The sequence below is a fragment of the Podarcis bocagei genome (genome assembly GCF_964188305.1).
Source record: "Podarcis bocagei genome assembly, chromosome: 8".
Taxonomy (NCBI): domain Eukaryota; kingdom Metazoa; phylum Chordata; class Lepidosauria; order Squamata; family Lacertidae; genus Podarcis; species Podarcis bocagei.
Window position 1 is genome coordinate 50,080,046 of NC_138133.1, and position 14,537 is coordinate 50,094,582.

Consider the following 14,537-nt stretch of genomic DNA (forward strand, 5'->3'; position numbering starts at 1 on the left):
TTAATGCTGGTAGCTTCATCTTTAAGCTTTATGGAGACGTGCAGTTTTGAATTTGAAAACGTGTGTGGCATGATTCAAAGTACAGAAGATAATGCTGACTGGCAGCGCATAACCCAGGTTCCTAGTGGACCACAAACGGATCACACCTATGTTGGAATCTGCCAAGGTAATGTACAGCAATTATTCTTATCTCTTAGATAAGTATTTTCTGTGGATGTATCTGATCTTCATAACCTCACTAACTTGCTGATAAATTGCTATTGCGTTGTTAACCAAGCCTGTTAGATAATTAGAATGTTTACCGTATTATTTCAAGTCGTATCTCTATACATGTCTGCAACCTACTTTTCCATGTTAAGGGAATTAAGCTGTTTTCAGAACTTGAATGGCTGGGGGAGCCATTTCCCACTGTGACCTTGGTTCTTGTGGGAAGACAGGATGTTGCCCCTTCCGTAGAGCTGTTCCATAAACTAGAATGTTTACCAAAATATGCTGGCGAACAACATGCATAAATGTGGGTTGGAGCCTGGATAGTGAAGTGCCCTCATAAGATACACAGGGGAGCAACAGAGGCAAGACTAGAGTTTTTCAAGAATTGGGGATTTATTTTTAAAAGTATTTGAAAATGGTAATTTAATTCTGAAAGTTGTTCTGGAGGAGAGGTGTGTGTGAAACTATGGCAGGCCAAGGAAGTTGCACAGTGATGTTTCATTTTGCATGGGAGGAGAATGGAAAAGTAGAAGTTGGAAAATGGATAAGAAGAAGGCAGCAAGGTGAAGAGGGGGTTATTCCTTTCCTTCCTGTCCTAACAGCAGGAAGGAGAAGTGGGGAATGCTTAGCATAAATCCAGAAAGAAGACTGAAAAAGACTTGCCTCTTTCCAGCAAGGCTTTGCTAGGCAGAGTCTGATGGAACTGGGAGTGCAGAAAAAGAGCACACAGAGCAGGAATTTGTGCTTCTGCACTTACCACACAAGAATCAGCTACAGTTCAAAGGTGCAAGAACAGACACCCAAGTAGAAACTCTAAAACTTAGCCAGTTTGTCTGCCAGCAAAACAAACACACCTGGACAGGGCTCAGGAGACTCACTAAGTTCTGGGCTTCTAAGGTAACAAAGGAAGTGGATCTGTGCGAGATGGCAAATGGGTGGGGCCTATCCCCCAAATCACAGCTGGTTAGAAAGACAAAACCAGAGTTGAGACAGAGTGATGTGAGCTAGAAGCAAACCAGCAAGCTGGGAAGACAGAGAGAGACAGCAATGTTTGATTCCTGTTTGAATCCAAGGCTGCAGCTATGGGAGAAGCAAGGCCCTCTTGTGGTGTTAATCCCGTGAACCCCTCCATTGTAGGCTCAGGTTGCATATATGTGTAAATAAGCCATACATCATAAAGACACCAGAGTCTCCATTGTGCCACATTCTGAAGGAAACACGAACCCTGAGTAAGCGCCAGGAACCCTGGAATCTCACACTGCTCAGAGATTGGGGTGATGTGCACCCGTGCTTTCTCTAAAGTGCACTCAAAATTTTAGGGTTCACTGTAGCCAATCACTAGATGGTAAAATGTTGCTTTGGCTGAGGGACATTAAGCATCAACAGTTCCAGGGGGTTCCATGCCAGTGTATGGAGGGTGAAGAAGTTCTAAAAGTTTCCCTCCTCTCTCTCTTTCTCCTTGACAGAGACTGGCTACTTTATGCATTTTAACACCAGTGCTGGAAGTGTGTCAGATCGAGCGGTTTTAGAGAGCCGATTTCTATATCCCAAGAGAGGTTTCCAGTGCCTACAATTCTATTATTACAACAGCGGAAGTGAAAGTGATCAGCTGAATGTTTTAGTCAAGGAATACACTGATGCAAGCCCCAATGGTACCCAAAGGCTTGTGAAAACGATACAAGGTATGAAAGCATTATTTTTAGTATGTATATGCTCTTGTTCTAGTTAACACTGGGGCAGTAAATCTGTGCCTGCTCTGTATCACTTTAGACTGCAGGTGGGGGCTCAAATTATTGCAGGCTCCTCCGTTAAAAAATAACAAAAAGTTCCTCTGTATAGAAGGCTAGCGTGACAGAGAGAAGATTAAGCCACATTCCTCATTCCATAACATCAAGTTTTTGATGTGGAGGTGTTTTTTTTTTAATGGAGGTCAATTAAAAAATGTAGAGTTTGAAGCTGTAAAGACCAGACACCAGTTTACTATGCTGGTGAGGACTAGGCTAGAGTTTAATATTTCACATTTGACAAGAAAAGTTCTGAGACCACAGGTATTTTATTCTTTGGTCTGGGTTCTCCGTAGTGTTTTTAATGGATTTCTCTTGCCCCTGCCCCACAAAAAGGAGGCCCGTATTGATCCATGGAAGTCTTGATCTGAAATTATAATGTGGCACTGTAGTGATGGACTTTTAAATTGTATTTTGAGCCTAAACTGTTAAACATATTACATTTAAAAAGCAGTAGATTGAGATCTGGCCAGTAGACAGTAGGGAGTGAAGTGATGTTTCCTGTGATCCATCACAATCAGGAGAGTCTGCATCAGGGGAAGCACTGAAAAGTCTTTAAGGATAGGTCCTGCATAAAACTCAAGTGCACAAATATGAATGACTAAATGAACTGTTCAACACTTAACCCCTTTTAAATTTCATGGGGAATGTGAAAATCTGTTTGTTTAACATTGAAATATGTTGTCAATATAATGCACCTCATCATTCTTTTCCAGGTTCACCTGCAGGCTACTGGGAGTTACACCATGTGTCTTTAAATGTTGCAAGTAAATTCCGAGTAGTATTTGAAGGCATAAAAGGATCCGATGCATCTAATGGAGGCCTTTCCATTGATGATATCAACCTGTCAGAAACTCAGTGCCCTCACCATGTTTGGCATATAAGAAATTTCACTCAGGTGGTTTCAAGTGCTACAATACAATATAGTCCACCCTTTTACTCTCCCAAAGGGTATGCATTTCAGATTGGTTTGCTCCCCACCAGTTCATTTAATTTACACATACATTTGCACTTGATCTCTGGTGCAAATGATGACCGGTTGCAGTGGCCTTGTGCATGGCAACAAGCTACAGTGCTTCTGCTTGATCAACATCCAGACATCCGCCAACGTATGTCAAATCAAAGGAGTATAACTACAGACCCAAGCCACCTAGGTAGGTTAATACTTGGATCAGTTTACCCTAATGGTTATGGTTATATATATATATATATATATGCTTCAATAATGCCTTAAAATTTCTCTCTCTTTCACCAACAGTAGTGTATTAAAATTCCTAAGGTGCATGAGAAACTGCCCCCAGACCAGATAACGCAAAACAAAATAATCTATATTAAAAAAAAGTTGAGCTGATTACCTCCTTGTGTAGACACTGTGAAATACCGTACTTTTTCGTGTATAAGACTAGGTGTTTGGTTTTTTTTACTAAAAAATAATGTTAAAAAGGGGGGGTAGTCTTATACACGGGGGCAATCTCTTCCCCTCCCATTTTCTTAATTTTGAGTCCCCCAAAATAGGGGGCATGTTATACATGGGAAAATATGGTATATAGTGGCTGTCATCATTCTCCACTCTTTATTTTTTAATATATATGTGTTCCATAATCCTCTGGTAAACTTTTTGCTCTCCAGTTCATTTTTCTTCCCTCATGGAATTCACATTCCTCTTTCAGCTCCATTCCTTGAAAAGTAGTAAAAATCCTTTATTTCCCCTGAGGTAGCAAAGGCATGTGTGTTGACTCCTCAGTATAAGTGCACTCATGGGAGTTGTAGTCTACATGTGGAGGCCACCTCTGGCATAAATCAAGTATATTTGTGAGATGCCAGTAATAATAACCTCACTGGTCTAGACCTTAATGGTGATGGGTGGGGACAAGGTAAGGCAGGATTACATAAAGCCAGCATTTCCCTACTCTGCACTACATTTCCTTTCACATATACTTATCTGCAGCAGGGTGCAGTTATTGTAGGACTGAAGAGTCTCTGGACATTGATAGCAAAACATTTTGTTTTTAAAACACAAAACGTGAGATATCCAGGTTTTTTCCATTTTGTTCAAAGCTGGCCAATGGTTCCTTTGGGCCTCAGTATCTGGAGGGCCTCCACTTGCTCCTTAAAGGTAAGGGACCCCTGACAGTTAAGTCCAGTTGTGAACTCCTCTGGGGTTGCAGCTCTCATCTCGCTTTGCTGGCCGAGGGAGCCAACGTTTGTCCGCAGACAGTTTTTACAGGTCATTGGCCAGCATGACTAAGTCGCTTCTGGCGAAACCAGAACAGCGCACGGAAACGCTGTTTACCTTCCCCTCCAGAGCGGTACTTATTTATCTACTTGCACTTTGATGTGCTTTTGAACTGCTAGGTTGCTCCTTAGGATGAGATAAAAATGGCAGTAAGAGATCAACAGTGGGCAATAAGGACGCTTACAGTCTATTGTTTGAATTGCTCCTCTGAGACTCAAGACAAAGCCAATTGGGTAATGATGACAGTAGAGGGACCCTCTGGAACAGGAAGATGAATAATGGAGATGCCAAACCTTCCCTCTCCAAATGTTTTGTGGTCTTCAAGCAGTAGACCTAGTGGGTTGGAACTGAAATGTTTTTAGAGGTTGGCAACTTTTTTGTGCAGCTGTGGATTCGGTGGAAATCCTCACAGCCAGTGCCCATTCAGAAGGTTATCTTTGGACTTTTTAGTATTGCCCAGGCTACATAGTTTTCCTGCCCCAGTTGGAAGTGACAGCCCAGCTTAGATAGTCATTGTGTCTTGATGTTCACAGCCTACAAGAGTGAATTGAGTCACATTGTCTTCCTGCTTACACAAGAATCTTGAGTCATTCTTTTTTTCTTTCTTATTTTGCTGGAAAAAAGGTATATAGTTAGTATCATTTCATATTTTGCTGAACCCCTTTTCTACCAAAAATATTAGCTTTACTAATTTTTTCTTCTTTCACAGTATATGATAGACCAGACAACGTAGGAATAGTCGCTACTTTTCCTAATGGCACTGAATTCATGAGAGGTCCTGCAACTGAATTCAGTTCCTTTATAACACAACAAAGGCTTGAAAGTCGTGAGTTTGTTAAAGAGGATAGTATTTTCATTCTTACAACAGTGGAAGGTATGTGGGTTTTGCTATGAGTGATATTGTTAGTATCAAAGATTCAGCAGAAGTAATCCCATGATAGTCAATGGGAGTCTCCCTAAAACAAATAGTTCTGCATATTTTCTTCTCTCACACTTAAGAGTTGAGGCTAGAAGGTGGGCCCTGATTGCTTATGAATCTGCTGATGGCTACTGGTTGAAATGTTTTGCAAAATGTATGCTGAGCTGCTTAGACAGGCAGTCATTTGAATATGCAGAGTTCCAACATCTGGAGGCGTTAATTTTTACGAAAGGCAAATGGATCAACCTTTATGGCAGCTGCCACATATTGGAACTTGCAACTTTTGTAATATTTCTCTAGTTTAACTGATATAGCTGCTCAGAGGCCATTTGTCAATGAACCTGGGCAAGGCTGGGACTTAAACATTCAGTGTCTCCCCTCTCCTTCCTCTGAGCAGCTGTGAGAAGTTTAGAAGCTTTCACTTTTCAATTAAACACAGTGTTACTTCCAAACCCCAAACTGTAGTTAATATTTACTATCCTTTATTTTAAGAAACCAACTGCATAAACAAAGGTTTAGAGGTGCCTTTTTCTGACTAGCCATAGTTGAGACACATGACAGTTTATCTGGATTCAGGCATAATGTGACTAGTTTAAAACTGGAAGCTTTCCAACTCTTCCTCATGGCTGCTCCAGAGAAGAAGGATGGAGCATGTGACATTTGCTGCAACCCATTTTCATAATGCTGAAGTATTATTCTGTATTACACCTTTATGTATCTAAGCAAAAATCACAGGTTAACATTTATTCCAAAAAGCAGTTATACATCACTCATAGTTAGTTAATTTCAAATTGTTTTATAACAGGAAAAGGATTGTTCCTTTGCCATTAAGCTTATAAACAAAAGATCTCTAAACCTCTGAGCCCCAAACCTAATTTAATAAAATTAATAGCACCAAATACTTTAAGATGTATTGGTTAAGCTGCAAGAATTTATGTTTTGCCTCATTTATTCACCTCAGATATATCACATTTAATATCAACTCAGCCAAATTCTACAGCCATCACTCCAACTACAGCCACTAGTGTGTGTGAGGCCTATGGTTGTCAAAATGGTGGAATCTGCATTCTTGAAGAGGGGAAGCCTGTTTGCAGGTAAGCAATGTCTTCTTAAGTGTTCATCATTGTGGAATTCCTTCTAGGGAGGCATCGTGTTTAGCAATCTTTTATTTTTAAAATCCAGTGTGAAGTGGGGGTGGGAGAACCCGAGATCTTCATCTTGCAGTACTCCCACAGAGGATATTTAGAACTGAACTTCAGTTGTGCACATTCCACATTTGTCACTAATAATCTGCTATGTTCCTTTAGCTGTTTTTAACAACAAGTGACGGTATTCAAGGGTACACAGCGGGTGGCGCTGCGGGTTAAACCACAGAGCCTAGGACTTGCCGATCAGAAGGTTGGTGGTTCGAATCCCCGCGATGGGGTGAGCTCCCGTTGTTCGGTCCCTGCTCCTGCCAACCTAGCAGTTCGAAAGCACGTCAAAGTGCAAGTAGATAAATAGGTACCGCTATTTCCGTGTGCTGCTCTGGTTCGCCAGAAGCGGCTTAGTCATGCTGGCCACATGACCCAGAAGCTGTCTGCAGACAAATGCCGGCTCCCTCGGCCAATAAAGCGAGATGAGCGCCGCAACCCCAGAGTCGGTCACGACTGGACCTAATGGTCAGGGGTCCCTTTACCTTTACTAACGGTATTCAGTCCAGGTTTGTGTCTGTGGGTTTGTTGCATGGAGGTTAACTTTTTTTAGGCCTCCATGCTCATCTGTTTTTGCCAGCTTCTCCCTCCATCCAGTATGGGCTTGGAAGGAATGCCTATGTATTTTTCCCCTACAGTTCCCAGAAATTAGACAGGCTTTAAGCATGCTTAACTGGGTTATACACCAACAGGCAGTGCATGCCAACACAAGGAGATGCCAGGTAGGATAGGAGTGTTGGTTTAAAGCAGAGTCCCGTGCCCAGCGGAAGGATGAGGAGTACGTGCTGCATACTCTATATTGCTTTATTTACAGTTCAAAGCTGGTATATTACAGAAAGACATCTTGCCTCTGCCGGAGCAGAAAATGCATCCTCTCTCCTCGACAGCTCGGAGAGAATCACACAGTGAAAAACAGGAAACCAGTGTACGTCACATCCAGCCTCCCTTTCCCGTGAGAAACTCCAACAGTACAGACTGTGGAATGTAAACACCTGTCTCGTGACAAGCCCTTTCGCTGCACAGTGAAGGAAAGCAGAAACCAACATCCTCCCCCTTTCTGTGAACATCACTGGGCAGCGTGTTCGTACAATATCAGTACAAACCCAACTTCTGCACATAGGTACAGTGTTGATCCCTTGATACAATCTTGGACAATACATCAGCAGGAATTTCATTACCTGGCATATAGGACACCGTTACGAGTCCCTTCTGAATACATTCCCTAGCATGCTGCAACTTTAATTGCAAGTGCTTCGTGCTTTGCTTACAACCTTCAGACTTCAGCAAAGCCAAACATGCTTTGTTGTCCTGGTAAACCTGGATTGGACATTTGACAGGAATTTTCATATCTTTGCACAATTGTACTAACCATTCACAATCCTTAAGTGAATAAGACAGTGCATTCAGTTCAGCTTCACAAGTACTTAAGCTAACTGTTGTTTGCTTCTTGCATGACCAATCAAACAGACCCTGATTGTACATGTAGCAAACTCCAGACGTACTTTTCCTGTCTGTAGTGTCACTTCCAAAACTTGCATCTGCAAATATCTCAAGACCACCAGACTTCTGATTGTTAAGTCTCAGTCTGTAATGCATAGTGCCTTTCAAATACCGCACTATGCGTTTTAGAGCTTTCCAATCCTTGACACTAGGATTGTTGACTTGTCTGCTTAGCAAATTACAGCTAACAGCAATGTCTGGTCTTGAACATCTGGCAATGAAGTTTAGCTTGCCTAGCACACTTCTGTACAGTGTAGTGTCAGAAAATGCTTCTTCAGTGTCATCTACCTGATAACCTGTTGTCATCGGTGTGTCTACAGGGTTAGCATCCATCAGGTTTAGTTTGCTTAACACATCAGCAATTTTCCGTGACTGGTGTACTAGAATGTTACCATCTTGATCTCTCTCTATTTCCAGAGATAGGTAGTTGTTTACCTCACCAAGATCTTTCATGTCAAAGTGCTCTTTCAGTTGAGCTAGGGCGTTCTTGTACATTGCGACATCTTTCCAAAAGAATAACAAATCATCAACATAAAACAAACAGTACAGTTTCTTTTGCCCCTCCTCTTTGACAAATACACATGGATCAGCTTTCCCTTGCTGAAAACCTAGAGAAAACAATACTTCAGTGAGTTTTGTGTGCCAACACCGTGCACTTTGTTTGAGACCATAAAGGGATTTCTTCAGAGCACAAACAAATCCCTGTTTTACCTGTACGCCATCAGGTGGAAGCATATAAAGTGATTCATCTAGAGATCCGTACAGAAAAGCTGTATTAATATCATGGTGACTAATGTGTAGATTTTCCTCTGCAGCTAGCTTGAGCATAAGCCTAATGCTCTCATATCTCACTGTGGGTGAGTAGGTCTCGTGATAGTCTTCACCTGGTACCTGCGCAAAACCTTTGGCTACCAGTCTGGCTTTGTGTCTGACTATCTTGCCATTTTGATCTGTCTTCGCTTTGAAGACCCATTTGCTTCCAAGCAGTTTCATTCCTGGAACTACTGGAACTAGCTCCCATGTTTTGTTCCTTTCTAAGGAATCAAGCTCAGCCTTCATGGCATTTAACCATGGCTCAGCTTCCTTTGAATCCAAACCCTGGATTTCTTGGAAACTTGAAGGTTCAAATACCTTCTTGGAGCTTTTAACAGCTGTTACTGCTATCGTAGCAAACTCATCAGCAAATCTCTTTGGAGGTTTGCCTTTTGTGGCTCTCTGTGACCTACGAATTAGCCTTAAGTCTTCAACACTCTCCTCTTCCTTCTTAGGAGAAAAACGACCTATTGTGAACAATGGTTCCTCCAATTCTTGATCAGAGCTTTCAGAGGGTCGCATAGAGGCTTTCGCACTCTTGAAATCCTCTGAATCACCCGATTCAGTTTCAGATTCAGACTCAGAACCTTCATCAGTGGGTTGTTGTGGTTGCTTTTGACTATCCTCAGTCTCATCACTGTCATCAGGATAACATTGGAAAATTCCCACATTCTCCCCCCACTTTGCATTGTACTCAACACTTCTCGTGAGCTTAATTGTCTTAGAGTCAGTCATCATTATTCTGTAAGACCCTTTCTGATAACCTAGAAAGATACCATGCAATCCACGCTTGTCTAACTTGGAGTTTTGTGGTGAGCGAACCCACGTCAGAACCAAAAATTTTCATGTGTTTGATGTATGGCTTCTTGCCAAACATCTTCTCATAGGGGGTACAACCAATCGCTGAAGATAACCTGCGATTGCAACTGTAAACAAAACACGAGAGAGATTCGGCCCAATAACTCTCTGGAAGATTGGCATCATGCAGCAAGGTTTTTAACCCTTGAAGCAATGTCTGATTTGCCCGTTCCGCAAGTCCATTCTGCCATGGCGAGCGAGGACTAGACAAATCGTGTTGAATTCCTTTCTCAGTCAGAAAAGCTTCAAACTGCTGAGAAGTGAATTCTCCCCCGCGATCACTGAAAAGAGTCTTTATCTTCTTACCATGCACATTTTCCAACCAAGCACAGAATTCCTTGAACCTAGGAAAAGCCTCTGATTTCTGCTTGAGATTGTACACAAAAATATACCTGGAAAATGCATCAATGAGAACCATGAAGTACCTATTTCCACCCAAAGAGGGCGATAGTGGTCCAACCAAATCAGCATGAACAACCTGGTATGGTTCTGTAGCTTGCCTACTAGACACCTTACCTTTCGCAGCCATTTTCACCTTGTTTGCTGCGCATGCTTTGCACTTCATGTGGTACCTGCAGGGTTTAATAGTCATACCTTCAACCAAGGCAGGCATTTTAGATACTGCCTCAAAATGCAAATGACCAAATTTTCTATGAAAATCATGAATACATTCTGCATGCAAACTTTTGTTAGAACCTGCAATGCAACAAGTGTCATCCTTTTCAACATCATCATAATACAAAACAAATAAACGATCAACATATTCAGCATGCAATACATAATCATTTTTCTTTGTGATGATGCACTTCTTGTTCTTGAAGGACACGTCAATGTTCCGCTCATTCAGCTGTCCAACGCTGAGCAGATTATGTTTGGCGTCTGGCACGTAAAGCACATTCTGTATCGATAAGTCCAAACTGTGAAGAACAACAGTTCCGTAACCTTTACTGGGAATAGTGTGGTCATACGCCTGGTGAATCACACCTTCCTGCGGTGTAAAAGACACAAACAGTCTTTTATCGTTGCACATATGGTGGGTTGCCGCTGAATCAACAACGAAGAAAGATCTAGACGTCTTCTGGACCTCTGCAACCTTTGGAGTGAAGCGTGAAACCATAGCCTTGTGCTGCGTTGTCCTAGACACCGGACCTTTGCCTTTGCCTCGGCCTTTTCCACGCGATGAGCTTTCGCTGCACTGCTCTGTCTTGGCCCTGGGATATCTGCATTCCCTCTTCATATGGCCTAGACGTCCACAAGAGTAGCATTTCACTGCCTTCAAAGCTTTGGCGCCATCTGGTGGTTCCACTGCACTAAGGGATGACGTCTGTGAAGACTCCCCCTTGGCCATGCAGCTAGCACCCCGGCGATCTGCTTCATTCAATATCACAGCAGTTACATAGTCCACTGTCAGCTGAGCGGTTGGCTGCACAGCAATCTGGGTTGCAACAGACTCCCAACCTGAACCCAAAGATTGTAGTATCATGAAAGAACACACAGCCTCTGGAAAGTTGAGTCCTCTCTGTTGCAGCTCATGTCTCAGATTTTGCATCTCCATCAGATGTAAACGCACATCTCCACCTTCAGCAAGAGCCATATTATGCAGCTTGTTAAAGTAAAACATAGTAGATCCAGCTTCTGTCCTTAAGTGAGCCTCTCTCAAAGCGTCCCAAATTTCTCTGGCTGAGGTCTTATCACGCAATAGACAGAGCTCTTCTGGGGATACTATCAATGTAAGAGTTCCCCTTGCTTTGGAATCCTTAGCTTCCCATGCATCTGTAATTGGAACTGGGGGGGTTTCTGTAATCACCTCAAACAAACCCTCTTTCCGCAGAATTGCCTCTGCATACAGAACCCAGTCAGCATAATTTTTCTTGTTGAGCTTAGGAATCCCACAAGCATCCTGAAGGGCTATCATGACTCTGGCATTAGCCTTCAGCGTCATATATGCTGCTTTAAATCTTGCTGCGTCACTGCTGCAGCTGCTTTATTCCAAAAGCGCACTTAAAAGTTACTTTCGATTTCCCCAGCATAGTAACTTGAGCCTGGGAGCCTTTTGCCTATTCCCGGCAAAAACGGCTTTAAAAGTTCAAAGTCCAGCCATAAAGCCATTAACTAGAAGCTGGCAGGCTGCCCGGAGCAGTAGCACATACCTCATCGATCACTTTTACGCGCAGAGCAGATTCCGTTCCGATCTGTCCCTCTGCATTCCGATCCTTTGCCGGCACTCTGATTCGACTTCTGGGCCCATAACCACGTGTTGGTTTAAAGCAGAGTCCCGTGCCCAGCGGAAGGATGAGGAGTACGTGCTGCATACTCTATATTGCTTTATTTACAGTTCAAAGCTGGTATATTACAGAAAGACATCTTGCCTCTGCCGGAGCAGAAAATGCATCCTCTCTCCTCGACAGCTCGGAGAGAATCACACAGTGAAAAACAGGAAACCAGTGTACGTCACATCCAGCCTCCCTTTCCCGTGAGAAACTCCAACAGTACAGACTGTGGAATGTAAACACCTGTCTCGTGACAAGCCCTTTCGCTGCACAGTGAAGGAAAGCAGAAACCAACAAGGAGATCCCAACATAGCTATCTACCTTCCCTTTTTTTGCGGGAAATTCCCTTATTCCAGCACCATTTCCCGCTGCTATCCCGGATTGTTAGATATTCCGTAGACTGTCCCCGGGACAGGTGAGGCTGCTGATCCCTTATTTTCAAATCTGAAAGTTGACACTTATGGATCCTAACCTCACATACATACACTAATATATGAGTGCTAATTCACCAGGAGGACGCGGGTGGCGCTGTGGGTAAAACCTCAGCGCCTAGGACTTGCTGATCAGAAGGTCGGCGGTTCGAATCCCCGCGGCGGGGTGCGCTCCCGTCGTACAGTCCCAGTGCCTGCCAACCTAGCAGTTCGAAAGCACCCCCGGGTGCAAGTAGATAAATAGGGACCGCTTACCAGCGGGAAGGTAAACGGCGTTCTGTGTGCTGCGCTGGCTCGCCAGATGCAGCTTGTCACGCTGGCCACGTGACCCGGAAGTGTCTGCGGACAGCGCTGGCTCCCGGCCTCTAGAGTGAGATGAGCGCACAACCCTAGACTCTGGCAAGACTGGCCCGTACGGGCAGGGGGACCTTGACCTTTACCTAATTCACCAGGAAAGATGTGCTGGGCTCATGGTGGAGAGCACATTCTGTGGTCCGTATTTAAAGCTAGACTGAACATTCCAGCAGCCAATACAGTCATACCTCATGTTACGTTTGCTTCATGTTACGTTTTTTCAGGTTGTGTCCCACGGCGACCCGGAAGTACCGGAAAGGGTTACTTCTGGGTTTTGCCACTCGTGCATGCACAGGAGCGCTAAATTGCGCTTTGCACATGTGCACAAACACCAAATTGCGCTGCGCACCTGTGCAGATACGGCGCTTCAGGTTGCGGGCTTTTCATGTTGCGAACGGGCCTCCAGAACAGATCCCGTTCGCAACCAGAGGTACCGCTGTATAAAAATGCCTTTCTGTAGTTCCATGATACTGTGTGCAGTTTTGTAACTTCAGCTATGGGGACCCACAGGTTCTTCACTTCTGGGTGAAAAATATTGTGGTCCATTTAGCTTAGAATGGGGGGTTTCTGACCTGTGAGCTTCATTTGGGGGTGGGGGTGGGGTATGTTGAATTGTGTTTGTAATTTGTTTTAACCACTGCCATGCTTTGCAGATGCCCTGTAGGTGCAGATTGGTGGTATGTGGGAGAAAAATGCGAGCAGAAGGGATCCACACAGGATACAGTTGTGATAGCAGTTGCCTCGTCTCTGTCTATATTTGCCGTTATGTTGATCATCACCATTGTAACGACCAGCTGTACTAAAAAGAAATATAGGAAAAAAATGGAAAGCCTGGGTTTACAAAATGTAAGTATTGCACTTCCGGTGGTGCGAACTTTTAGGTGGCTTTGCAATACTGAACTGTTTTCTTGCTAGGTAAGATTGTGAGGTGCAATACTTAGTCTGCCCTCAAACGTATTCTAATTAGTGACAAATAAGGGGAACTTGTGATGAAAGGTTGTGTGGCCTTTGCCAACACACACAGAGGCTAACACAACTCTGGATGCACTATCTACCGAGCCCCAGTAACTTCTGTTAGCTTATGCTGCATTGTGTGGCATTTATTTGGGCAGCTACATTTTTGACACAGCAATCCAAGTGAGGAAGGGTGAAACCGAGGCAGAAGACCAACCAGATTCCCAGGGTCATTGCACAGGGTAGAAGGTGGGAAGGAAATGTATTTACTCCCCATCTTCTCCTTTCTTTGGACTTCATTCCTATACAAACCTATGTGTGAGTAAGTTCCACTGAACTTCATTGACACCCCCCCCTTTTTTGGTAAAAGGGCTTTTCTCTCCATTGATGCAATAGAAATGAAATTTTGTTCCCCAACTGGAGTATTGGCTTTCTCTACTCCCCCCGCCCCCCTCCAGTGGCATGTCACGGGAATGCGAAGGGTTTGGGATCCAAACTTGCCTCAGTGTGCACCTAAACACTTCCTGCCCTCTTTCTGCCATTGGAAATTTCCGCAACTGCATTGAAGAGGCCTATGTAGGCAGACCTCCTGGTTGGCATGTGAAGACAGAGTCACAGAATCTTGTGTGCCCTGGGCTACCCTCCCAAGGACTGCACCTTGAAAATGTGATTAAACTGTATAAGAACTAAACAAGTTTCAAAGACTGAGGCTCTCTCAAACTATCTTACCAGTCCTTGAATATATTTTATGAAAGCAGCATCAAATAATTTTAGAAGTAGCAGTCCATAATATGTTTTACTGCACCCCTCGCCTCCCCAAAAAGAGATTCAAAATGGCAGTTGCATCTCCTTACTTCTCATCTGCGGCAATCAGCTATCTTGCCATAGAAATGTCTGTTTCTATACCCGTTTTGAAACAAAAGTATACAACTTTGGATAGTTTGCCAGCAGTATGTTAGCCTGCTGAAAAACATCATATTTCTCATTCTGGGTTTGCAACTCCTCTTGGATGAAA

General features: G+C 43.5%; 1 protein-coding gene across 2 annotated transcripts in view; it reads left to right on the top strand.

Moving 5' to 3' along the window:
- MEP1B (meprin A subunit beta) overlaps positions 1–14,537 on the top strand; it is a 35,489-nt gene that overhangs the window by 19,402 nt on the left and 1,550 nt on the right. For both annotated transcript variants that reach the window (XM_081206805.1, XM_081206804.1), the window contains exons 9-14: positions 14–166; positions 1,677–1,892; positions 2,711–3,148; positions 4,940–5,104; positions 6,111–6,243; positions 13,222–13,414. In XM_081206805.1, the coding sequence (XP_081062931.1) occupies positions 14–166; positions 1,677–1,892; positions 2,711–3,148; positions 4,940–5,104; positions 6,111–6,243; positions 13,222–13,414 (1,298 nt within the window). The remainder of the gene's footprint in view (positions 1–13; positions 167–1,676; positions 1,893–2,710; positions 3,149–4,939; positions 5,105–6,110; positions 6,244–13,221; positions 13,415–14,537) is intronic.